The sequence below is a fragment of the Leuresthes tenuis genome, unplaced genomic scaffold (assembly GCF_036924035.1).
Source record: "Leuresthes tenuis unplaced genomic scaffold, fLeuTen1.0.hap1 SCAF_16, whole genome shotgun sequence".
Taxonomy (NCBI): domain Eukaryota; kingdom Metazoa; phylum Chordata; class Actinopteri; order Atheriniformes; family Atherinopsidae; genus Leuresthes; species Leuresthes tenuis.
This window is the reverse complement of record NW_027325370.1, coordinates 10,192,404-10,215,226: the sequence shown is the minus strand read 5'-3', so window position 1 is coordinate 10,215,226 and position 22,823 is coordinate 10,192,404. Positions and strand designations below refer to the sequence as shown.

At 37.8% G+C, this 22,823-nt stretch overlaps 1 protein-coding gene across 8 annotated transcripts in view; it reads right to left on the bottom strand.

Annotated features, from left to right (window-relative positions):
* chl1a (cell adhesion molecule L1-like a) overlaps positions 1-22,823 on the bottom strand; it is a 46,594-nt gene that overhangs the window by 12,778 nt on the left and 10,993 nt on the right. For 6 of the 8 annotated variants that reach the window (XM_072367502.1, XM_072367506.1, XM_072367507.1 and 3 more), the window contains exons 2-21: positions 16,172-16,341; positions 15,609-15,717; positions 15,294-15,481; positions 15,066-15,188; positions 12,463-12,633; positions 12,094-12,132; positions 11,810-11,921; positions 11,544-11,725; positions 11,311-11,445; positions 10,537-10,677; positions 9,959-10,070; positions 9,108-9,271; positions 8,387-8,552; positions 7,837-7,961; positions 7,623-7,727; positions 4,550-4,747; positions 4,130-4,200; positions 3,793-4,015; positions 2,830-2,945; positions 828-1,032 (exon numbers count right to left, since the gene is read on the bottom strand). In XM_072367502.1, the coding sequence (XP_072223603.1) occupies positions 828-1,032; positions 2,830-2,945; positions 3,793-4,015; positions 4,130-4,200; positions 4,550-4,747; positions 7,623-7,727; positions 7,837-7,961; positions 8,387-8,552; positions 9,108-9,271; positions 9,959-10,070; positions 10,537-10,677; positions 11,311-11,445; positions 11,544-11,725; positions 11,810-11,921; positions 12,094-12,132; positions 12,463-12,633; positions 15,066-15,188; positions 15,294-15,481; positions 15,609-15,717; positions 16,172-16,313 (2,827 nt within the window). In that variant the 5' untranslated portion in view covers positions 16,314-16,341. Of the gene's footprint in view, positions 1-827; positions 1,033-2,829; positions 2,946-3,792; positions 4,016-4,129; positions 4,201-4,549; positions 4,748-7,622; positions 7,728-7,836; positions 7,962-8,386; positions 8,553-9,107; positions 9,272-9,958; positions 10,071-10,536; positions 10,678-11,310; positions 11,446-11,543; positions 11,726-11,809; positions 11,922-12,093; positions 12,133-12,462; positions 12,634-15,065; positions 15,189-15,293; positions 15,482-15,608; positions 15,718-16,171; positions 16,342-18,522; positions 18,670-22,823 lie in introns of those variants that run through there. The other 2 variants (XM_072367503.1, XM_072367504.1) reach the window with 2 other exon arrangements.

Below are 22,823 nucleotides of genomic sequence, written 5' to 3'. Positions count from 1 at the left end.
GAATCATTTAAAAAAAATCAGAGATTTATGAGACACAAAATTTCAGCAGACTCAGTAAACTTATTCACAAAGCTCATACTATTGTTGGTCTGAATCTGGAGTCTTCTGTGTCAAAGGTCACTGAAAAAGGGCCCTTTATGACTCACTCAATCACCATCTCACTGTAATAGAGCTCTTTTTTAATATGAATATACTGAAAATTATCGACTGTCACTCTTTGCACTACCATCTATGCCATGTGTATATTTCTGTCTTATTATGTACTTGTGTAATTATTAACTGTATATTACTTGCACACATTCATAAAATGTACCCATCTCACACTGTTTATATCGCTGTTCTGCTGTAACTTTATTTTAATCTCATTGCATAACAAGTATTAGAGAGTTCTCTGTGGGAATTAATATACTGTAAGTTGATTAACACACGCAAACACATACATATGGCTTTGTGCAATGGAGGTGTTAGTATGTCTAAGGTGTGTAAACTCTAAAACTCTTTTGACATAAACTATGACCAGTGAGTAACCACCCAAATCCATCTGCAGATCTTATCCACCAGGAGAGCACATAGCAGGCCAGAAATCGGAGCTGTATTTAGCAGTAATACCATCTCTGGCTTCATAGGCAAACAGTAAGACTTAAAAATCAATAACCGGCATTTAGTGAAGGGAAGTAAGCACATATTTAAGTACACATGTTCCTGGTAGGTATGTGTTTGGCAGTGGTTAAGTGTGTATATTTTGACCTTTTTTTGGTTTTGTTGTGCACTATTTGTGTACAAGGAGCATCCGTGGGTTGTTTAATGTATGATTTGTGTCACCTTACCTCCTTCTGGGGTACTGAAGGTGACTGGATCACTCCTGGGTCCATTTCCCTTCTTGTTAAAAACATTAACGGTAAGCTTGTACTCAGAGAAAGGTTCGAGCCCTGGCACAATGGCATGACTTCTCTTTCCAGAAAAAGACATAGACTGGTGCTCACGTAAAATCTTCTCTGGTTTCAGGAGACTTTTTCTCCTGATCCAGTGAACCTGTAAGAAAGTAGAAACATAAAATGGTAAACAAATTCAAAGAAATAGTACTAAAGTACTAAAGTTCATGTGCAGGAGGAGACTGCCTGCCTCAACACTGAATAATGGAGCTTAAATGTAAACATATTATCAGTAGCACCATATACCAGCATATTTTCAAACATATTTTTGTTCTGCTCTATTTCCCTTCGACTATACGGTGATGCAATGTTTAGCATTAAGTAAAGATGGTTCAGCAATCTTCAAAACACTGCATCTACAAATTGTGAAGAAATGTCAGAATAATGTTGTTCAATGTAAATTTCAGATTCAGAGAATCTGGAGACACCTCTGTGGAAGGGACTCTGCAAAAAAAACAAAAAACTATGACGTATGCCTGTGCTCTTCGGACTAACAGGCAGCATTGCATTAAAAATAGCCGTGATTCTGTCATGGTAATCACTGCGTGGTCTTGCAGGTTAGAAGTCTATTATGAAAATTAGAAGACATGCATCAACATGATTCAAAAACGCTGCAGTCAAAAAAAAAGTTAATCTCAATTTAATCTATTTATTTATCTATCCATTTATTGTCTGATTGGAAATCAATGATGTTGCAAACCCTAGACTAAAGAGGAGAGGGACCATCCCTCTTGTTAACAACGCTCTGATCAAAAGCTTCATCTCTGATGGTAATAGGATACATTGGTGCCTGTGAAACTGGCATCTGGCACATCTGGAAAGACATCATCTATGCCAAAAAGGCATAAACAGGTTTTAGAGGAACATACGGTCTCATCCAAACCACAAGTTTTTGAGTAAGGGCCTAACATATTTCATAGTAAGAGTCTGAGTACTGGCCTGGAAGACCCTGGAATCCAATATCAGAATTGAACAACATTCCTCTCCCAAAAGCTGTTGTTAAAAGAAGAGGGTTTTTACATGCTAAACACGGCCCTGTTCCAACTTTTTTAAATGTGTTGCTACCATCGAATTTAAGAAGAGCTCATATTGAAATAGTAAAATGTCTCACAGTCAACATTTGAAATGTTTTCTATGTTCTATTGGTATTGAGATATTGGTTTATGAAATTTGATTGTAATTAGTTTTATTTACATTTGACACATCATCACAACTTTTCTTGGAAATGAGGTTTTACTTTGTTGTCACCCACAAATGGTTATCGAGGTAGGAAATAAGATTAGAGTTAGTATTTATGTAAATTGTAGCACATTTAAATATAAAAAAATATTTGCTTAGGCTTACAAAAGTATACAATGTTATGGGTTACCCATTTTAATATACATGGGCTGTGGTTCGTCTTGTGACATTGATGGTGCTGTATACAAAACAAAAGCATTGCGATACGCTGCCATCTCGTGATTTTTAACCACATATTGCGAGATTTCTACATGTTGAATATGTAGACTCACATAACTGTTCAATTCAACTATTCAACTGGACTTGCTATGAAGCCATACCAAAATAAAATAGTGGTTTAAAAAGGCCTTCAAATTAAACCAATGGTGTTATCATTATGGTGTTCCCAGGATACTGATAACACCATAATGATAACACCATTTCTAACTATGTCCAGTTTGTGCTTTTTTGATTGGCAGGTATCATTGTATCATCAACTTCTGTAAAACCAATCCACATGTAACTACTACATATTATTTTACAGAGACATGGACACTTGCTAGAGATCTTTGATCTCAAAGAAATTTCCCCTGCTTAAAAAAGGTTAAATATACAATTACAGGCAATTCTACGCAGCTTCTTCCTTTTCAAGCTATGCTTCCAGAATGGGAAATCTTACATGATAGCCCTCCAGATGACCTCGGACTGTGGCAGGTGGAACTGGGGTCCAGCTAACTCTCAGAACAGTGGTGTTGATCACTTCCACTGCTATGTCCTGCGGTGCTGCAGCCGGAACTTAAGACGGAAGAGGAAGGTCAGAAATACAGACATACAGTGATCAACGGAACACCTTTGTCAACATGTTTCAAATCTATCACCCATGACATAGATTTGAAATGTGAAACATGTGAAAGGAAACAAAGTTTTTCCAATAAAGTTATTTTGTTTAAGTTGTATAGTCATTAACTTTTACTGAATAAAGTCTAAAAATAAAACATGGACATGGCATAAAACTGCAAAAAAACTATACTCAGCTTGGAATGATTTACTATTCAGAACACAAAGAAGTAATAGAAATAAGAGCGAGGGAAATACAACACCAAACATGAAATTAAAATCCAGTAATTATCCTTTCTTCTACATGTTACTGTAATGGTAGCAGGGAAAGATAAAAGCACAGCAGATGTCAGAGACAGAGGAGCAGCTATTGTGCCTCAATAGGCCTACAGCATACGGTGTCTTGTGATCTGTCAAATCTCCAACAGCTTCTGACACAGAGGTGGGAATTTGACAGCTCTCTCTTATACAAAGGTTATCTGCCACCTGCTAGATATAGCAGTGGTATTTTCCTTTTATTCTTTGTCGTAGGAGAGGAAAAGTCACTACTGCACACCTGCACAGGGTTAAAACCTTGAGAAAGAGGAAAAAAGAAAAGAACTTAACCTGACACATTTTCCCGCAGACAATGCCAAAAGACAACTGAGGACACAATTGGAAATGATAACACAAGAAGTTCAAAGCGAGTTACAAGAAAAGCCAGATGTGCAAGTTAGACAATAGTTGTTAAGCAGAACAGAGCTGAGTCGTGAAACACTGAAACTATTAATGAAATATATTAATAACATGATTACACCCAGCTCACCATCTTCTCCAGAGTAACCTGTGACGACATTAGGTTCTGGGCCCCAGCCGTGACTGTTCCTGCTCTGAACTTTGATCTCATAAGGGATGAAAGTGGATGTGTTCCTCACAACAAAGGAGGGTCTTCTGACCAGTTCCTCCATCCAGACATCCTCCACCCCCAGTTTGCGGTAGCTCACCTTGTACTCAAGACCAGGGCCGTTGCTTTCAATAGGCAACAGTGGCTAGAAAATAGAAGTGCACAAAGGACTTAGAGATTGGTGAGAAGCTTTTTTATAAGTTTGCAGTGTTAATCTTGGATGGAGATTCATTTTAGAAAAAAAGAAGAAATCTCTTACATCCCAGCTGATGTCCATTTGATGAGGTAGATGACCTTGAATTCTGATGTTTTCTGGGTTTCTGTCAGGGGCTTTGGGAAGATATGTGGTTGCATAATCATATCATTACGAAAGAAAGCGTTAACATCTTTTTTTGCTGCCTCCTGTAACTTACTGCAATGCTGCAAATACTCTGTCTTGCTGTTGAGCAAAATCACTTTGGTAATTGTGGTGCAAGTGTTAATATTTCATAAGGCACAGATTCTAATAAACAGCAACATGGCTGCAGTGAACATTCACACCCCCGACTGCTACAAAGTCTCACGACCAAAGTCTGTCTCCTAGACAGGCACCTTTCACAATAAATGTTCAAAGATGGATGCTTTAGTAACATAATGATAACCTTAGCACAAAGTGCTAATAAAACAGACCAAGTCTCACCAGCAGGGAGTGTTTTGTATCTCTCAGTGGGTTCACTAGGGGGTCCAGGTCCAACAGTATTAACAGCATACACTCTGAATTGATAGTTAAGATGTCCATGTAGAGCCAGCTTAGCTGTTGCCAGGTTACCGTTGACTTTCTGTAGCTCTTTCCACCTTCCGGGCTCCCACTGACTCTCCTCATACTCCACTACAAATTCTGTACACATGAAGAAGAGAAGACACCGACACATTTAGTCATCATGATAAAACTGATAATCACAGCCGTTAAAACGCTAGCATTAGCCTTTAATAAGTGAACAACTTTTTGAAAATGTATGATTTCTTTCTGAGTGTTAGATTATACCTTTAATACCACTTACGTCTCTGTAAGTATGAACCTGAACACAAAGGCCATAAGTTCTGGTTGGCAAGAAAGTCAAGAGGTCACAAAATTCACCACTCAGAATTGTATTTCAGCAGATTTTTTTTTATATGCAGTTTGCTTAAAATTATTCTATGTTTATGCATTTGGCAGACGACTTACAAATAAGGATATACCAATGCAGCTAACATCAAAGCTAACAATAAGCTACACAGAAGGAAAACCACTAGACAAGAGGTGACAGTGTGGAAATAGATTGCAGGCATAGAGGGAAGTACAGAAAGAGAAAGTGCAGTAAAAGGGGTAGGGGAGGGTAATGGCTAGGATAGGAGATGCTCTCTGAACAGCTGGGTCTTCAAGGGTTTCTTGAAAATAGACAGGGACGCCCCTGTTCTGGTAGCGCTCGGTAGGTCATTCCAGAATTGTGGAACAACACATGAAAAGAGTCTGGATTGTCTTGAGCGTGGTGTAGGCACTGCCAGATGACAATCCTTTGATGACTGAAGTGACCGACATAACCCTTTGCAAGAGTAAGTAAATGGGAGCCGTTCCATTAAGCACTTCGTAGGCTAACATCAGTGACTTGAATTTGATGTGGGTGAAGAAGGGTAGCCAGTGGAGCTCAATGAACAGAGGGGTGACATGTGCTCTTTTAGGCTGATTGAAGACCACATGTGCCGCTGCTTTATGAACCATCCGCAGATGTTTGCACAGCACAGGCTGGGAGACCAGTTAGGAGGGCGTTGCAGTAGTCAAGGCAGGGGATGACCATAGACTGCACCAGGAGCTGTGTGGTGTGTTGGGTTAGGCACAGCCTGATCTTTCTGATTATATTCCAACCATTCTGGGGTAATTCATTATGCAATCATGTTATTGTATTTTTTCCTTTCTGTTTTAGTTTGTTTTTGCTTGAATTTTACTAATTTCACATCAATGGTATTTTGTGGATTTTTTTTTTAAATATAATAGCATGAACCAAGAAATACAGAGGTGCACAAGAAAGGGCATAAGTAAAATAGGAGTCTCTTTAACACAGGGGTTGCACTATAATGTTGGTAAGAAGAACCCTTCTGTATGCTTTCTCTTTGTTTGTCTTACTTTTTCATCCTGAAGAACAAAAAGCATACAGTTGTCCCAGTCTGTGCTTTCAGGTGGCATGAAGATGTGATGAAAAAACACACACACGTGTTTTTTCTATTATAGTTCTATTATAGTGTCTCATTCATTTAACACAATACATTCAAGCATCAACAAGCCTGTGTGAAAGGATGCAAACAATGAAATATTAACATTTTCAAGAAATAAGCTGCGAAAAATGTTGTCCATTCACCGTGTTTGTTAAAACACAAGGTAAAACTCCTTATGGAACTCCAACGCCTTATGGAAGAATAACACCAGGCAGAAAAATGAAGTGGAAAAGGTAAATACACAGAAAAATGATCAGGTTAGATTTATCTTAATTTCGCTTTTGCACACAAACATGTCATTTTAACATGAGACTCATGTGCCTTTTAATCAACTGTATCATACACTGATCAGCCATAAGATTATGACCATCAGCCTAATACTGTCTTGATAAAGCACATTTGAGGATACCAGTGTCTGGCACCTGGATGCTAGCAATAGCTCCTTTGGACCATCAGGTCCAATCAAACCGGCGTTTTGGAAGTTTGGAGGCTGACTGAAAGCCTCTTCTTTAAGCCCTTCCAACGCAGTTTTTGCTGCCGATGTGTGGGGATGGTATGCAAACATGTTTAGGCGGGCAATGTCAAAGTTGCATCCATGTGAATCCCAAAACACAGGCTTTAAAAACAGAACATTGTATTACATTGTAAAAAGGTGGAAAAGGTTTCTCACTTTAGCTAATTGGTGTGTATCAAAACTAATTATGATAAAAAGACTACAAGGTGACTTTATAATAATTATAATGACTTTATAATTTGTCATTATAGTCTTATTATCCTAGTAAGTTTCAAAAGTAAATTACCTTTTCTATTGAAACATAAATGAAAGACCAGTTTCCAAGGCAGCATTTTTAGCTCATAACTGTTATTTGCAGCATTTATTTGTTGAAGAATATTACTTAGCATTCATCAATGATCACAGGAGTGGAATCCGTTAAATGTTATTTTCATGGAGTACAAACAAAGATGTTTGGTTATTTGTAGCAAATTGATAAGAACTTACATCAACAAACTGTTCTAAACTAGTTTTTTTTTTACAGAGTTCTGCAGACTTTAAATGATACTAAATTAACTTTTTATCCAAGATCCAAGAATCATATATCAGAGTTTCACAGATATAATAGAAAATTATAAAATATTAATTGTTGAAAATGATTCAATAATACTATCATAAAATACTAAAGCAATTTAATAATAACGATATTATTAATGATAATAACAGGAGGAAGAAGTAAAAGAAGAATGCTATCAGTCAGGTTTTCATTCAAATTTGGTTCTTTTGTCTTGTCTTTTTTTATGGCAAATTGATTAAAAATAAATGTGTATAAATGTGCATTTTACTGTAACTATTTTATAGGCTGTGAACTAAAATGTGACATCAAACCGAATGAACAAGTGGAGAACACAAACAACTGCTGGTGATCTCTCTGGGTCGAAGCTTTTCTTTTATAAATCATTTAGCACCACTAAATCCCCAGCCCATTTCTATTTTACCCTTTTCTATTCTATTCTGTTCAAATGTTTACCTGTAACAGAGCTGTTGTGATCACTCCCAGGTATCCAGGACAGCACAACATTCCTCTCACTCTTATATTCATCTATCTTTAAGTTTTTTGGAGCATCAGGAACATCTGCAACAAAGAAATATTTCTTACATGAAAGGCAGCTGTCAGTTTAATAATCAAATGATAATTTTTTTAAGAATTTCATCTTGATAGTGAACAAATGACAGAATCTCACCCAGTACAGTTAGCAGCGCCGTGGCATTGTCCTCATCCAAACTTGTTTTAGCAACGCACGTATACATTCCCTGGTCGCTGAGGTTAACATTCATGATCTGCAGCATGTCACTCCCCACAATATATCTGAACAAGGCAAAACATTTGTTACAACATATAGGGAACATTAAGTTCAACCTATATGTCAAGAAGAAGACATTCAGGAAGTGGATACGCTAACTCAAAAGCTGCACAATCCCCTGAATTTTCACAAGTAGTCATAGAATAGTTTTAATCTATACCAGCTCTTTATTTCTTTGTATTATTTCTTTGTATTCTCATAACTCATAACCGATAACCAAAGAAAGAATACAGTCCCTGCCAGAGGTAGTCAATCATTTGATCAAGCAAACAAAAGACTAGCAAAATCCTTTGACAGGATACACATCAAAACTTTAGTCACTTTTCTGTTTCTGCACTGTATGTTAAAGGTATGTTTCTGCAAAGGTATGTTAGCCGTGAACACACATAAATTAAAAATTAAAAACAACAGTATCAAAGCAGTCAGTTACCTGGAATTTTCCTCAGGGGAAAGTGAGAGCTCCTCCCCATCCTTCCTCCATACTAACTCGAAGGAGTCCTCTAGACTTTTATCATACTCTGTCTGGCACATCAACTGAGCTGAGGTGCCACTGACGATCTGCACATCCTGAGGTGGGCCTACTATTTTTGTCGGGTCTAAAGACAAAACGCAATTACAGGGACACGTTTTTAATAATACATGATAAGGACTGGTCTTGGCAGAAGAAATTATTCATTTTAATGCCTTCATGTTCTGAATAAGCCTTTTTAAAGATCAATTCTTTGATGAGTGATATGAGTAATTAAATTTTGATAGTGTGCATTTGTGAAATATGACTGAAACAAAATTCAGTTTCATTACATCAACGTTTATGTAAGTGCCTCATACTATGATATCAATTACAGATTAAGTTGAACTTAAAATGTTAAGACATTGAGTTAATTAAGAAAAGCATGTTTAAAAAGGACCCAAAGTCTTTAAGCTCTAGTTTACACTATTACATCAATAAATTGTACCTTCTAGATCTAAAATGATGATCTGCAAGATTGCCTTCTTATCTTAAAGTATTGAATAGCTGAATAGTTACACCACACTTTTATTGATTCTATTCTTAAAGACGAATGAACAAAAGCAATGCAGTTGGAGGAATGTATTTGTGTTTGTTTCAGTCCTCCCGCATAAAGGAAACAGTAGTCATGTTGCTGAAATACCTTTCACATCCAGCACAGCGGTGACAGCTGACATCCCTTCTGTGTTACTGGCCACACACACATAATTCCCACTGTCGCCTTTTTCTGTGCTGATGATTTTCAAATATTGTCCATCCTCAAGAAGGACAAATTGCTCCCCCTCTATGGCTGTGTCCACTTTGCTCCTAAAGGAGAAAGATTTTATACCTCTTTTCAAGTGTTTGTACAATATGTCAATCATCATAAATACTGTACAAATCAAAAGTCGCCATTTTGCTACAAAGTCCACCTGATTTATGCAGACACCCAAATTAAGTTAATTTTCAATACAATTTCCATTTTTTTGTGGCTATTTTTGTCATAATTAATTTTTTTCTTTAAAATGTTTAATTGATTCCAGTTGTGCTTTTTGAAAGCACAGTCAGGGTTAGCACTGCAGCAGTTGGAGGTTAAAGTGAAGCAAAAAGTGGTTAGGGCTGCTGATTAGATTGAAGTGAAACGTGATTTAATAGAATCCGGCTTTATACTCCGAGTGTTTGTGTAACGTTGACAACATTTTGAGATCCTATTGCATTTTTGTGGAACTGTGGTTGAGCTGTAGTGCCAGATAACAAGATTTAATCAGATCAATTTCAAGGACAGGAGGAGGATTGTTTCATTAGATAGATATAAGTGTCAACATCAGACTGTAACATGCAGACACTGGAAGCAGCGTGGGATTAATAGCATGACTCACGCTGTGATACTGCATGTACTTTGGTTTATTCTGTTTCAGATGTTCCAAATCAATGTGATAAAATATTTTTTCTTATGTGAAACACAAGAAAGCAGGTTCAAACATGTGTGAAGTAACAAAACTGCCCCCTTCTAACCACAAGATGTTGGTTGGCGGAGAGCTAAAAACACTGCAGTTCATGATGATGTCTCGTCCTGGTATCACACTGTACTCTTGTAAGTCCTTTGTCAGTATACGAGGAGCCACGTCTAAAATAAAAAGAAAGTCAGAGGAAAATTGCAGTGGCTCAAAAGGGATAAAGAACAGATTAGTCAGACACAAACTTATGCATCACAGCCTGATGGTGAAACTTGTGTTTATACAACTGAATTGATGTAAGTGAATCAGCTAATTGAGTGATGGAAAACTACTGTAATTCACCACCACTTTGTCAGTTTTTTTAAAATGTGTAAAATCAAAACTAGCATACATTTAAAAAAAATGTTGGCTTGTCACATCTTTAAATTGTCTGCAAATCAATGTAATCAATCAATCAGCTAACTCCAGACAACCCAAGAAATGTGATGAATGATGGCGATGAATGACAAATTAACCATGATTCTACTCAGACACTGCCCTGACCCAGGCATAAGTGACAAAGTGACAAACTGTTTTTCTGCTGTATAAAGTGACTTGGCTGACTGTGCAGGGTTGAAGTCTTGCAGTCGTACTCACTCATGACCATGATGTTTATGTTGGCCAGAATACTGCCATGATCATTGGAGGCCTCACACTGGTAGACGCCGCTGTCCTCAGGTCTGGCATTATGAAGCACCATAGTGTCATCGAGCACTCGCCTGTTGGTCAGAGGCTCATCTAACAACACAAAGCCAAAGCGATCAGGACGGCAAAGATTTTGACTAAAATCAAAGTTATATTTTGAAATGACAAAAATAAGCCACCCCTCTTTGATTTGAACACTTGCTGCAGTCACCAAATTAACACTCTAAAGCAAATATGCATGGGTTTGAAAAATTGTAGATTAATTAGTCATTTAAAAAAGAAAATTAAATTCCACATATATTGACCAATATAGACTTTTTCACACAAACATTTACAAAGTAAAGTAGCAAAACAGTCTTAATTGATTCAACTTCACCACGTTTAACATTAGTAAACATCATCTAAGAATATCAGCCCTTTGATATGTCAGTTGAACCTTTGGACTATGTTACTTGTATATTAAGAGAAATTTAAAGAAAACTCAAAAGTTGTTCTTTTATAGTCATAAGAGAAGACAACCTAAATTCAATGGTTTCAGTGTATATTTCAGTTAATTAAATATTGTATTTTGAATCCTGAATCTGTCTCCTGAGCCGTCTGTAACACCAGTTGATTGTCAAACTGAATTCCAGGTTCTGAGTGTGAAGTGCTGTTACGGGTAATCTTTGTCTCCCTGACAAATGGCAAGAGATGAGCAAAACCGTTGCCACAATTAGTCTTTCTGACCTCTGAATATTTCTCCATCCTTCATCCACGTTATGTCTGGTGGCGGTTTTCCACTGACAGAGCACTTGATGTGAACATCAGACCCAATCACTGACAGCTGGCCCTCAGGAGGCTCCGTCAGCCATGCTGGAGGCTCTATGAGATGTCAAGAAGAGCAATGTTGGTCTTAGCCAAAACAAATGCCATCTCTATGTCAAAAGCTTTCTTACTGAGTCAACAGAAGGCTGACTAACCTTCAACTATTACATCAAAGTAGTGGACAGCCCTTCCAGCAGAGTTTTCGGCTGTACACATGTATTTCCCCTGATCCTGCTCGTCAACAGCAAATATGGTCATCAGCTTTCTAAAGTTACTCAGTTCGTTCCGACCTGTCAGACTGTCTCCCATTTTCATCCATGTTATTTTGGGAGTGGGACTACAAAAAAAACAACAACATGTTAGAATATGACAAAAAACTTAACATAGTGAGAACTTGGAAAACATGGAGAAATACACTTACAATCCCGCTGGTATACACTCAAGCTCCAGCTTCTCTCCTTTCAACAACACCTTCACTGTCTGAACACCAGAGGGCAGCAGTAGGCTGGGTGCGCTCACTGGGGGGGGCTCAGCTGCATTCAACAAAAACAACTCAGTCTCTTTCAGTCATGTGTATAATTTCGATCAATGATCATCTAAGCTTCAGACATTCTTAGAGTCAGTCTGTTATCAGCAGCATTTCGCAAAATGCAAATGAACTTCTGATTTGTAGTGTAAATGCTTTGATGTGTGACTAATACTCACTGGCATTGCTGCTGTCAGAGGAGTCATTATCAGGTTTTACTGAAACAAAAACAAAATACTTTAACATTAAGACTGGTTTTAATAGTGAGGCTTTATTTGTACCATATTTTATTGCTCAATCCACTATCCTAACAGAAATGCTTGGAGTATAAAGATGACATAAACATTTCCTTGTTTAGACGTAGAGAAGATGTAAGAAGCCCTGTTGCTTGGACTGAAAGAAAAATCTGTGATGAAACCAAAATGGACTGTGTTGTTTTACTATCATATGCAACACCTTATCCTTTTAGGAGTATTGCTTTGATCACATACTAAAAAAGTGAGTTTTTCATGTATGTTACAGCCACACAGACTCTTGAATGAACCTACAGCTCTTGACCATGACAGCCATCGCAGTTTTCTGGACAATGGTGCGTATCTTGGGAAAGGCAGCAAAGCAACAGTAATCCTTGCGACTGTCTTTCTGTAAGGCATGAGAGAAGTACAGGCTGCCATCAGTTCCCATGGAAACCCTTTCGTCCTGCTCAATGTGCTGGAGACCTGGAAAATAACACATATCAATTATGTACAATCAATAACAAAAATGTGTGTTTTTCTAAAATGCATTCTGGCCGTTGAAAAAAATGACATATCAAACAGCCCTTTTAAATATGCACCACAGGGAGCACCAAATAGACAGAAGTAAAATGTCTTCAAGCTGACAAAATCTCTTCAAGAACAAAAATGATTTTATACGCCAAGATAAAGTGCAACACAGTGTAGCATAATTTGTGATAAATGATAATGCAGATGCCCTTAAGAGTTTCCTTGAATAGACCTGGTAAAGTTGTAAGTGCACTATGAAAGCAGATTTATTTTATAGAGATTCACGGTCAGTAACGCTCTTTGTCATTCCTTGGTCAGCCCATACCCAGTATTTAACAGCTTAGTTTCAGATATAGCTGCAAGGCATCGGTTGTTTTGTCAATGTGGATAAAACATATTTCATTCTGATTTAGGACACATGGCACATGAACAAAAAGGAGGGTCACTAACACAAAAAGAACTATATCTAGATTTTTTAATGCTCGTGACCAGAGAACAATGTTGTGATGAGGGTGAAAATGCAGGTCATCAGTCCACATCCCAAACATTTTTTTGCTTTTTTTTAAAGAATAATGGAATTCTTTCAAGATTATTTGGAATCTTTCACCATGTTCAAATTATTCTTATGTTAATCCCTTGAAACATAACTGTACTCAGCTATCACAAGACTTAAACTAAACTTATAGCAAGAATTGCAGACAATTCTTTTCATTCAGTGACACTGGCATTCAGTCTGCCAGTGTCTTCCTTAACACTGAAAAGGCCTGCACTATATGTTTTTCTTTCTGACATCAGTCAGGTTCATTGGAAGCAGTTGACGACTTTCAAGAGGCTGGACAGAAAAAGCAATCCCCACTAAAGAAGCTCTTTAGACAGAACTGAGGTAACCTTTTCCATAGTAAATAACATCTTCTGGCAGTGGTATGAATGTGGTGTAAACTTGAATAATAGCCAATAGACAGACCACTTCTAAACTTCATTTAATCTGTAAGGATCTTGTGGACAATATGGTTCTTCTAACAATCTAAAATATCCCATCTTAAAACTCATCACAGCACAAGTAAAATAAAATGAATCCAATTCTGACATTTTACTCACAACGGCGAGCACGTCATCAGGGTCAGTAAAAGAGGGAGGTTACTTATCGTATCATCTAAAACTGTGAGATGTCTTGTGTTCTGAGTTCAGGAAGCTTTGTACGTCTCTAAAACAGCCACCGCACCAATCTAATGCAGCAGTCAGCTCGGTGTGAAAACAGAAGGCAGGGATTTCATGTTTGTCTCATGCCTCAGAGTACAGAAAAAGCTTTCAAGTGAATTCCAAACTTCCTTCTATAACTGTACACATTTATGAGCACCAAAGGGCTGTTTTGTATCTGGCTTTGTACATTTCTGTCCAGGTTTCTGCAGTGCTGCTCTGCATTGCTCTGTTCCGTTGTTTTCCTTAACACTAAAGATACCCAAACACATATCGTTTCATATTAAGACTTATATATGATAAAGATCCAGCCTATTTCTAAATATTGTCATTCTGATTATATTTTTTCAAAAAATCTAACTTCTGTTAGACTGAATACATTGACTCTTTAAAGCACACTTGTGTGTTTGCATTGTTTGCTAATGAACAAACTAGATAAAAAGCTTTTACAGCCTGTACCATTTGCTTTTGATATAAATAACAGCCTTTTCCCATAATGTTCATCCTCATTCTTCAAGTGTTAATCTTCTTAAAGTTGTTGACATGTTCACTTTGAGCCGGGCTTGGCAGGTAGAAGCACACAAACTTTGCATCTGGTTTGAAAAGGATATACATGCAAATGCTGTGTTTAGCCTAAGAGGGTTAAGCGATCCGCCTCTCAACCTTACAAACAGGCTGACAAGACACAACAAAGGCTCAACAGTCCTGCCTCCTGCTATATCACTGTAACATTTTGTGACTTGTTCATAAACATTTTTAACATAAATGTGACCCCACTCTGTGGGATAAAGGCTACAATTTAGTGTAGAAAGTTAAAACTGTCACTTGCTACCACAGCACCTCAAACAGAGCCAGGATCTATCAACACACACATAACAATGCTACTAATATTGTACAGGGCCAAAGATTCTAACTTCTACTAAATCAGTTCCGTAAAGGACCATTGATTAAATCAGACAAGACTTATAACAAAACAACCCTCTTTCCCTTAAATCCTCTCTCATCCCCCTTCTCTCCTTTACAGGACCAGATAATGCGTTTAACAACTTATCCAACTTAAAGGTTACTGAAGTTGTTGTAGTTGTATTCATTGATAAAAAAATTAACTTTTGTTTTGTTATTTTTTGACCAACCGACAGACAGACCTGTTCAACATATTACATACAAGCATGAATCGTTTCATGACTTACCAATAGACATCCAGTAGATCTGACGAGGGGCCACACCATCTGGGGGATTACACTGCAGGATGATTGATTCTCCCTCATTAACCACAACAGGATCAAGCATTTCCTTTGGGAATTTGGGTGTACCTTATCAAAAATAAATAAATGAAAGAATTTGAATCAAAACATTTGTATGATGAGTTTGATAAGACCCTGCCAGAGATTTCATGCTCTCACACAAAGGTCACTTACTGGGAACTATGATCTCAATCTCCTCAGACATGGCAGTTCCAAACTTGTTGGAAGCAAAGCATCGATATTTACCCTGGAGCTGCAGGAAGTGCTTGTTGTGAAACATAATAGTACCATTTGTGTGGTCGGTCCTTATTGTTGGGATGTTCGGCAAGACTAAGTTTTGTCCATCTTTTGTCCATCTGTATCTGTTGGAGTAAAATACAGGGTTTAATTTTTTAAAACCATGTTTAATGCAACTCTTTGGACCTTGGCTTTGTCACAACTAACATTCACGTCTTGTATTTTATATTCATTTAACTTGGTGTCACTTACTCTGGTGGTGGGTTGCCCTTAGCTTCACATCTAACAGTGAGAGTGTTGTCAAAGGGAAGTCCAATAATAGGGCTTGATGTATGACTTATTATGGTAGGAGGCTGCTCCACTGTATTGTGAGAAAACATACAGAAATTATACATCTTAGTACTGAAATTAGAAGATTTTTATAAAATGGAAAATCCCATTTTTGTTTGCATTTTTGCTTTGCATTCTGTAGTTTCCAAATGCTCCAGGCTAGGTTAAGAGAATTTCAACATGACACTGCATGCTGCAACGCTGCACTTAAATAGACATTCACCTAAAATAACACATTAAAACTTGCAAACCATGCTTATCCTCCAATAAACTTGAAACATTTGCCACCTAAACAATTTACTTTTGAGATTGCCATTGTTTGTCAGAGTTTAAACAGCAGTTAGCATTCTTGCTCTAGCAGGAATAACAGCATAAAACTACTAGCATACATCTTGACAAAACGTGTTAGAAATGAGACAGGTTTTCCATGTGGAATGAAACTAGCATTCAAATAATGGTAACTATGTGGTCAGTTTCACTCATACCTTCCAAAGGAATATTTAGGCCTGCGGCCTTGCAGGTGAAGGCCCAGAGCAGAACTACTGGCAGGCTCCGTGCCAACTTCATCATTCCCCACAGCTTGATGGAAACAACTGAGAGCAGTAAAATGTGTTGATCAGCTGTCATTACTTGGAATTTGTAAGGCACAGCAGACCTGCAAGAGTCATAATGTGAAAGTAAAATCTCATGTTCAATAATTCAACTTCAAATCAAAAGATAAATTAAATCAATGATGAGGGGAGCAAGCACTTAAGGGCTCACATTAAGTGGCTGTAATATCTGTTGGGTAAAAAGTTTCTTTTGTATATGGCAGAACTTTTGGAAACAACCTCATGAGGGCTCACTGAGTTATTCAATCAAGTTAGTTTGAACAAATAAAGCATTAGCTCAGAATTGACTGGCAGACTGAATTTTTTTTATTGGTGAACAATGATGAAAAAATAAATCATGAAATCAAAAACTGACTTCATATGGTGCTTTCAATTTGAATAAATTCAATAAATCAAACAGTGCTTTATCTTTATTTAACTGGAAAACCTTACTTTTAAAGTTACATGTTCAAATCACCTCCAGCTGTGGAACTGCAATGTTTGTGCGAGAATGCTTGAGGCGTTGATATAAAAGAATCACATTATCCTGAATCAGTGTTCCAAATACAAAAACCTTTAGAGTTTCATGGTGCTAAGACAGACCGTCAGAGAAGAGACGAAGATGCACCTATAAAAAGCTATAAAAACATTCACTGCTTTGCTGCTCGGCCCCACAAATAATGGATAAATAAACTGATCAAACCAGGGCCATACATGGATCTGTTCTTTTGTAAAGGAAATGCAGTGCTGCGTGAACATCCAGACATTATTCTGCTCTAAAGCTGTTGAATAAGATCGCACATAAAGAAGAACTGAAAAGAACAATGATGCCAGGTGTCCCGTTGAATGCACAAACCTTTTAACTTCAGTTGTTTCACCTTGTTTTGAGGTTGTAGCGCAACACAGAGGAGGCCTAGTCTGGAGATTACCATTTGGACCTGACTGGTGGCATTGGATGGCATGCTTACAGTAAACTTGAATCATACAAAGGCTAAGCTGTTGTCTGTTATGATCACACGATCCAAGATGGCAGTCCATAAATTGGACTAAGCCCGTCAGTGTTTCACAGCTTAGTTCTCACAATGCTCAGACTGCGGCGGAGGCACTGGCTATGCCAAATGGGTTCATCCCCTGAGCTAATCCTGCTATCAGGAGAATAAATGCAGGGAGTTTGTGCAGTCATACAGTATGCTGCTTAATAATTGGCTGAGTACAAGTCTGAGTTCTTCTAAGGACATAAGAAAGGTCATTGAAGTAATTGATATAGATCAGATTAAGGATTAAGCTGCTTGAATTTAGAATCAATTAAGCAAATTAAAGACTGAGTATTATTTGCATTAAGGGCTTTGTGATTATCTTCTGTGGGTTTGATTGGCAAACAAAGCTGGTTCAATGTTTACTCCAAAAGAGTGTATTTCATGTTGTGATAATGCTATAAGTCACTCTCCCTCAGTCTGGCACTACTGTACAATGTATTCAAGACAGATGTGCGCACCTCCCACACAGTTAAATCTTTGCATTAGAGAGCATCCATAATACTATTGCATAGACATGAAAAGTTTAGTCCTTGTAAGACAGGAAGCTCACAGTACTCCAGTGACATGAGAAGTCAAGACTTTTATCAAGATTTATGCTTATCCTGACAACACAGCAACAAACAGGAAGGTAGCTTTCATTTATGAACTGCAAATACATTGCCTGCTGCACACCCAAAGAACAAGGTGAGGTAGGAAAATCAACACACCTTGTAAGCACGTGGAGCTGTGCAAATCTGCCGCTTCAATGATAATTCAAACAAAGCGGACACAGTCCTTTTAAAAGGTATAAATCCTACGTGTATAAAATGGGGTGGAGTCCCTATGTAAATAGATAACAAAGCATTTGTTTTAGGAGCAAAGGGATCTATTACCTGAACACATGGCAGATCAAAGCCACAAATCCACAGGGATTGTGTTACCTAAGCCATTAGTCGACCAAGGCATGAAGAGTGTGACTACTACACTCTAATCCTTTCCAACACCATGTACACAGTGACTCTTATACCTTCACTCTTCCCCCACCCCCCTTCTTTAAAATCAAGACCAACCTCTCTTGGACAGAGCAGCAGCAGCCTGGCAAAGAACAGGCTTCCCAGTAAGGCACAAATTATCTTTAGTTATACTATTCAAATAGATATACAGCAAGTATAGAGAGGAAGTATTTCCCAAGGAGTTGTGAAATCAAAGTTTTCCTGAAGTAATACTTACAGTTTTTTGAGTCATTTTACATCCTCTACAACTAGCAGAGGCACAACGCAGATGCACTATAAGTCCATATAAAAGTGAAGAGCCATCAGGGAATCATGCCAACAACTCTCTGTCTTTCTAGAGCAAACATCTCTGACATGTCCTTCCTCTTCACATTGCTTCCCTCCTGCTGCACAGACACGCCTCACTCCCCGCCCCTCCACGCAAGCTTCTAAATAAGCGAAAGAAGACTCACTGAAGTGACATATGTCAACAAAGCCTCTCACTTGGCAAAGAGGCTCTGTAAGCCTGTGACAATGAGTGGGACAAAGGGTGCACTGCGGGGCTGCTCAGTGAGCATTAAAGAATGGGTTGAGAGGGAGTAAAGACAGGTCTCTCCCTCTGTCTTATTCTCTGTCAACCTTTTTCCTGGATCCTTCCATCTTGACCTCCACAAAACTATGTACACCCCTTTACACCCAGTTTCATCTCAGCTGTTTCAACGCTGAGTCTTATTTCCACTGAAAAGAGAGTGGAGTCATCTTCCCTCAGAGATTCAGATCTTTTGTTTAACTTCATATTCATGTAGCGCTCCAGGGCATTGACACATGGAAGCTTAAGAAAACATGTCTTACACAGACAGAAAGGTGTTGATAAAAGACAAGATGTGGTTTTTCCATTCCATTTTTTCTTCAAGTTGTTTATCAAGCCAGTATAGCTTATTCAATAAAAAAAATTACTCAATTCAGCCTGTATTTCTCTTCCAGCTATTCAAACAGCCTAAATATTCCACTTTTTGTGAAGATCTCTCATGTTATCTCTCAATAAATCTTCTTCAATTTTATTCTCAAGAGCAAAGTAAGGATTTGCAATATGGGTAGTAGGATTGAATAGTAGACACTATTCAACGTGTGTTTCTGGATCTGAAGAATATTTGAAACTCTACAACATATTCATAAAACCTAATGGAGACATGAAGACCACACCACAGGGGTAAGGAAAGCTCACACTGTTGTGCAGAGTCATCCAAGCAGGAAAATTGTTGAGATGAACTAACAACTAAATTTAAGACAGATTAGTTAGCAAACGCTCTTGGTATTCCTATAGGACACACCTATTGAATGTTATGATGTTAAATAAAGCAAAAAAAAAAAGGGGGGGGGGGGCTCAAGGAAAACATCAGTGTGCAATTCTACAGAAATAAGAAGCAATAAAGTTGAAACTAAGTCTTCAACATGCCTTTCATTTTGCTTTTGCACTTCCTCATTTGTTCATAAAAGAGCCATCAACTAGGGAGCCTTACTTTCATGGAGTCATATTAACTCAGTGGCATTCAGACTTTTCTACAATGCAGATCTGATCAGTGACTATACCTTTAATGGATAGGTACATTCTTGTATTTTTTTATCTTGTGTGTCCAGGGGACATGCCCTTTAAACATGACTTAGGTTGATTTGAAGTGATGCCAACAGTCTCAAATAGTATCAACTGTATCACCTAAGTGTGTAAACATTACATATCAATGTTGATGTCAGTCTTGACCATGAAGAATATCAGAGCTCAGTCCTCAGCAACTGTTTTCAGGTGCAGGTGTTGTGTTGCTCTACCTTTTTCTTGAAAAAAACCCAAAAGGTTTTCTATTAGATTCAAGTCAGACAAGGTACAGTTCATACTTCTGACTTACTGCTTCTTTAGAAATTCATTTGTTATAATGGCAGCAACATCTGAATCACTATCAAGCTGGAATATTCTTCCTCTGCAAAGAATCTGAAGACTGGCAGTCACCTTGTTTGCTGTATCCATATGCATTTGTGGGGCCATCTCCTAAAGACACAAACAGCCCCATATCATAACATTTCCTCCTCTGTGCTTTATTATTCCTGGTCCAGGTCACGCCATACTTGTGGGAAATTTCTTTTTATTCATTTTATCCCCTTTTTAAATGCTCCCAATGTTTTTCTGGCCTTTGACTGCCCTTGTCACAACTTTTTTGAGATGTATTTCTGCCATAAAATTTAAGGTTAGCTATTATTTTTCAATAAGTTGTCCAAATTGTTTAGGAGACTTGAAAATTGCATTCTGTTTTTATTTTCAAGGTTATAGCATCCCAACACTTTGGGAATTGGGGTTGTATAAAGAAGCCCTTAAAGAGAAGAATCTTTCCCTTTGCAAGCCTTCCAAACATGCTATACTTGTTCCGCTATTTTCTAATTATTCTCTTATTAACTTTAACAATTAACATGCTCCCTGAGGAGACTTATAGTGTTTGTGATGACCTTGAGGTTCACCTTGGTGTGAACTCCCAGAGGAAAACTCATGGGAAGATTGGCAACTGTCTATTGTGAATAATCTTTCTCATTGTAAATGTGTGATTGACTGGAAATGGTCTTATAAAATTTCTATGATTGATTGGCAACTACAATAATGGATGTCTTTACTTCTTGGCACTGTGTTAACACACCCAGAAAACAACTGCCAAAACAGCTGCTTTTATAGACGTGCTCACGCATGCTGAAAATGACTTAATCAGGAGTATTTGTTTAGTAACACTGGTTCCTTTCTAACTTTACAATGGCGTTGCGCTGCCTCTATATACCTTTGTCATGGTACACAGCCTCCAGTACCTCCTATCAATTAACAAAGGCAAAATGTCTTGTTTCTAACCATAAACAAAGCTCACTAATATAAAAATATTAGAAAATATCTCCAAAATAAACATGGAAAAAGCTTAACAACCTGTAACATGAGCAAAAAGAACTGCAAAAATACATGTGTGTTTAGAAGAGGAGAGATAATCAGGACACGACTGCAGTATGTGCTTGTAACCACAAAACCTTTAAGCTGCAGCTGAGAGTGCACACACAAAAGAATAACCAAGCTAAACATGTGCTGTGGCTGCTACCCATTAACAAATCCCTTTCATTTACTATTTCAATAATGTACACAAGCCAATGAGCGAAGCTATACCTCAAGTGTTGTACTTCATGCACATTCTTTGGCTTCCTCAGAAGCTGTGAGCATGTAAATACTCACAGTCATGTTTTCTATCATATTATATCACGTAAACGTGCCTTGTACCCTGTGATAGACCAGTGACCTCGTCAGGGTGTACCCTGACTTGCATCCAATGGCAGCTGGAATAAATATATATTATAAATTCTAAACCCACTTTTGTTAATTGTTTGACTTATTTATACAGTATTTTCAGTGACATATTCTCTGGCATCTCTGGATGCACACTGATAACTTTTTGTTTAACTTCATGACTGATTGCATGAAATACATTTGTCTCAGCAGCCAGCTTATTACGCCAGCAAACTCCATATTAAGAATATTTTTCTAGGCATAGTTTTCCTTTTACCAGTATATTACGAATTTGTGAGTAGTTTCTGGTGAACATTTAATTGAAAAATTCTAAAAGCAACAGATTGAACCATCTGAACCCAGCTGTACACAACACAAGGATTAGTAATGTGTCATATGGGCTTAACCGTCTGTAACTATGTTTCCCTTTTAACAGTACTCTCTTCCATGACTATTCGGTGTTGGCGACTGAAACTGCTTCTTGTTTGTGTGTTTGTGTTTCAGTCCTTAGAATACTTCAAAAAGAGTTATTAATCAAGCGTGTCTGGAATTTGCCCAAACAGCTCTATGACACATCAAACACATTCACAGAAAACCTGTGCTTCCAGTATTGTGTAAAGAGACTGACGCGTAAACACTTTTATATTGTACACAAGCAGAGCAGGTTTTAAGGAAAAGTGTGCAGTAGCTCATATTCACAAACTAAACACACTCAAACTAAGGTAACAAAAAGCCTATATAAGCACGTAACAAGTCGCAAAATAAAAGTTAGCATTTAAATTCCTGTCTTGTACTTATGTTTGACTTTACATTCATAATTTGACCAAAGCAAACTCCTGATTGATCTCTGTTGGGTAGTAAAACTGTAACTGCCATTCAAGTTTTCAGGTAACTAACGTATCTGTTCAATTTAAAGCCTGAAAAGTAGTTTCATTCTTCCCTGATCTAAGTTGATGTTATTTGCAGTGGTGCATGAGGTGTGTGGGTGTTTTTGTATTGCTCATCAAAGCTCACTCAGTTGGGGTTTAAATGCTCCCTGTGCTGGAACACTGTGATTAGTGGAGTGACGCGTGAAGAGCTGCCTCTTAAACAGCAGCTAGCTTGGCACGCAAATAAACAGCCTGCTATGACAACCACAGATTCCTGATTTGAAGGTCTGAGAGTTCCTGTACACAGTTTTAAACAGGCACCTCTCCTTCTGCCTTTTATGCAGAAAACAAAAAACACATTTCTACAGT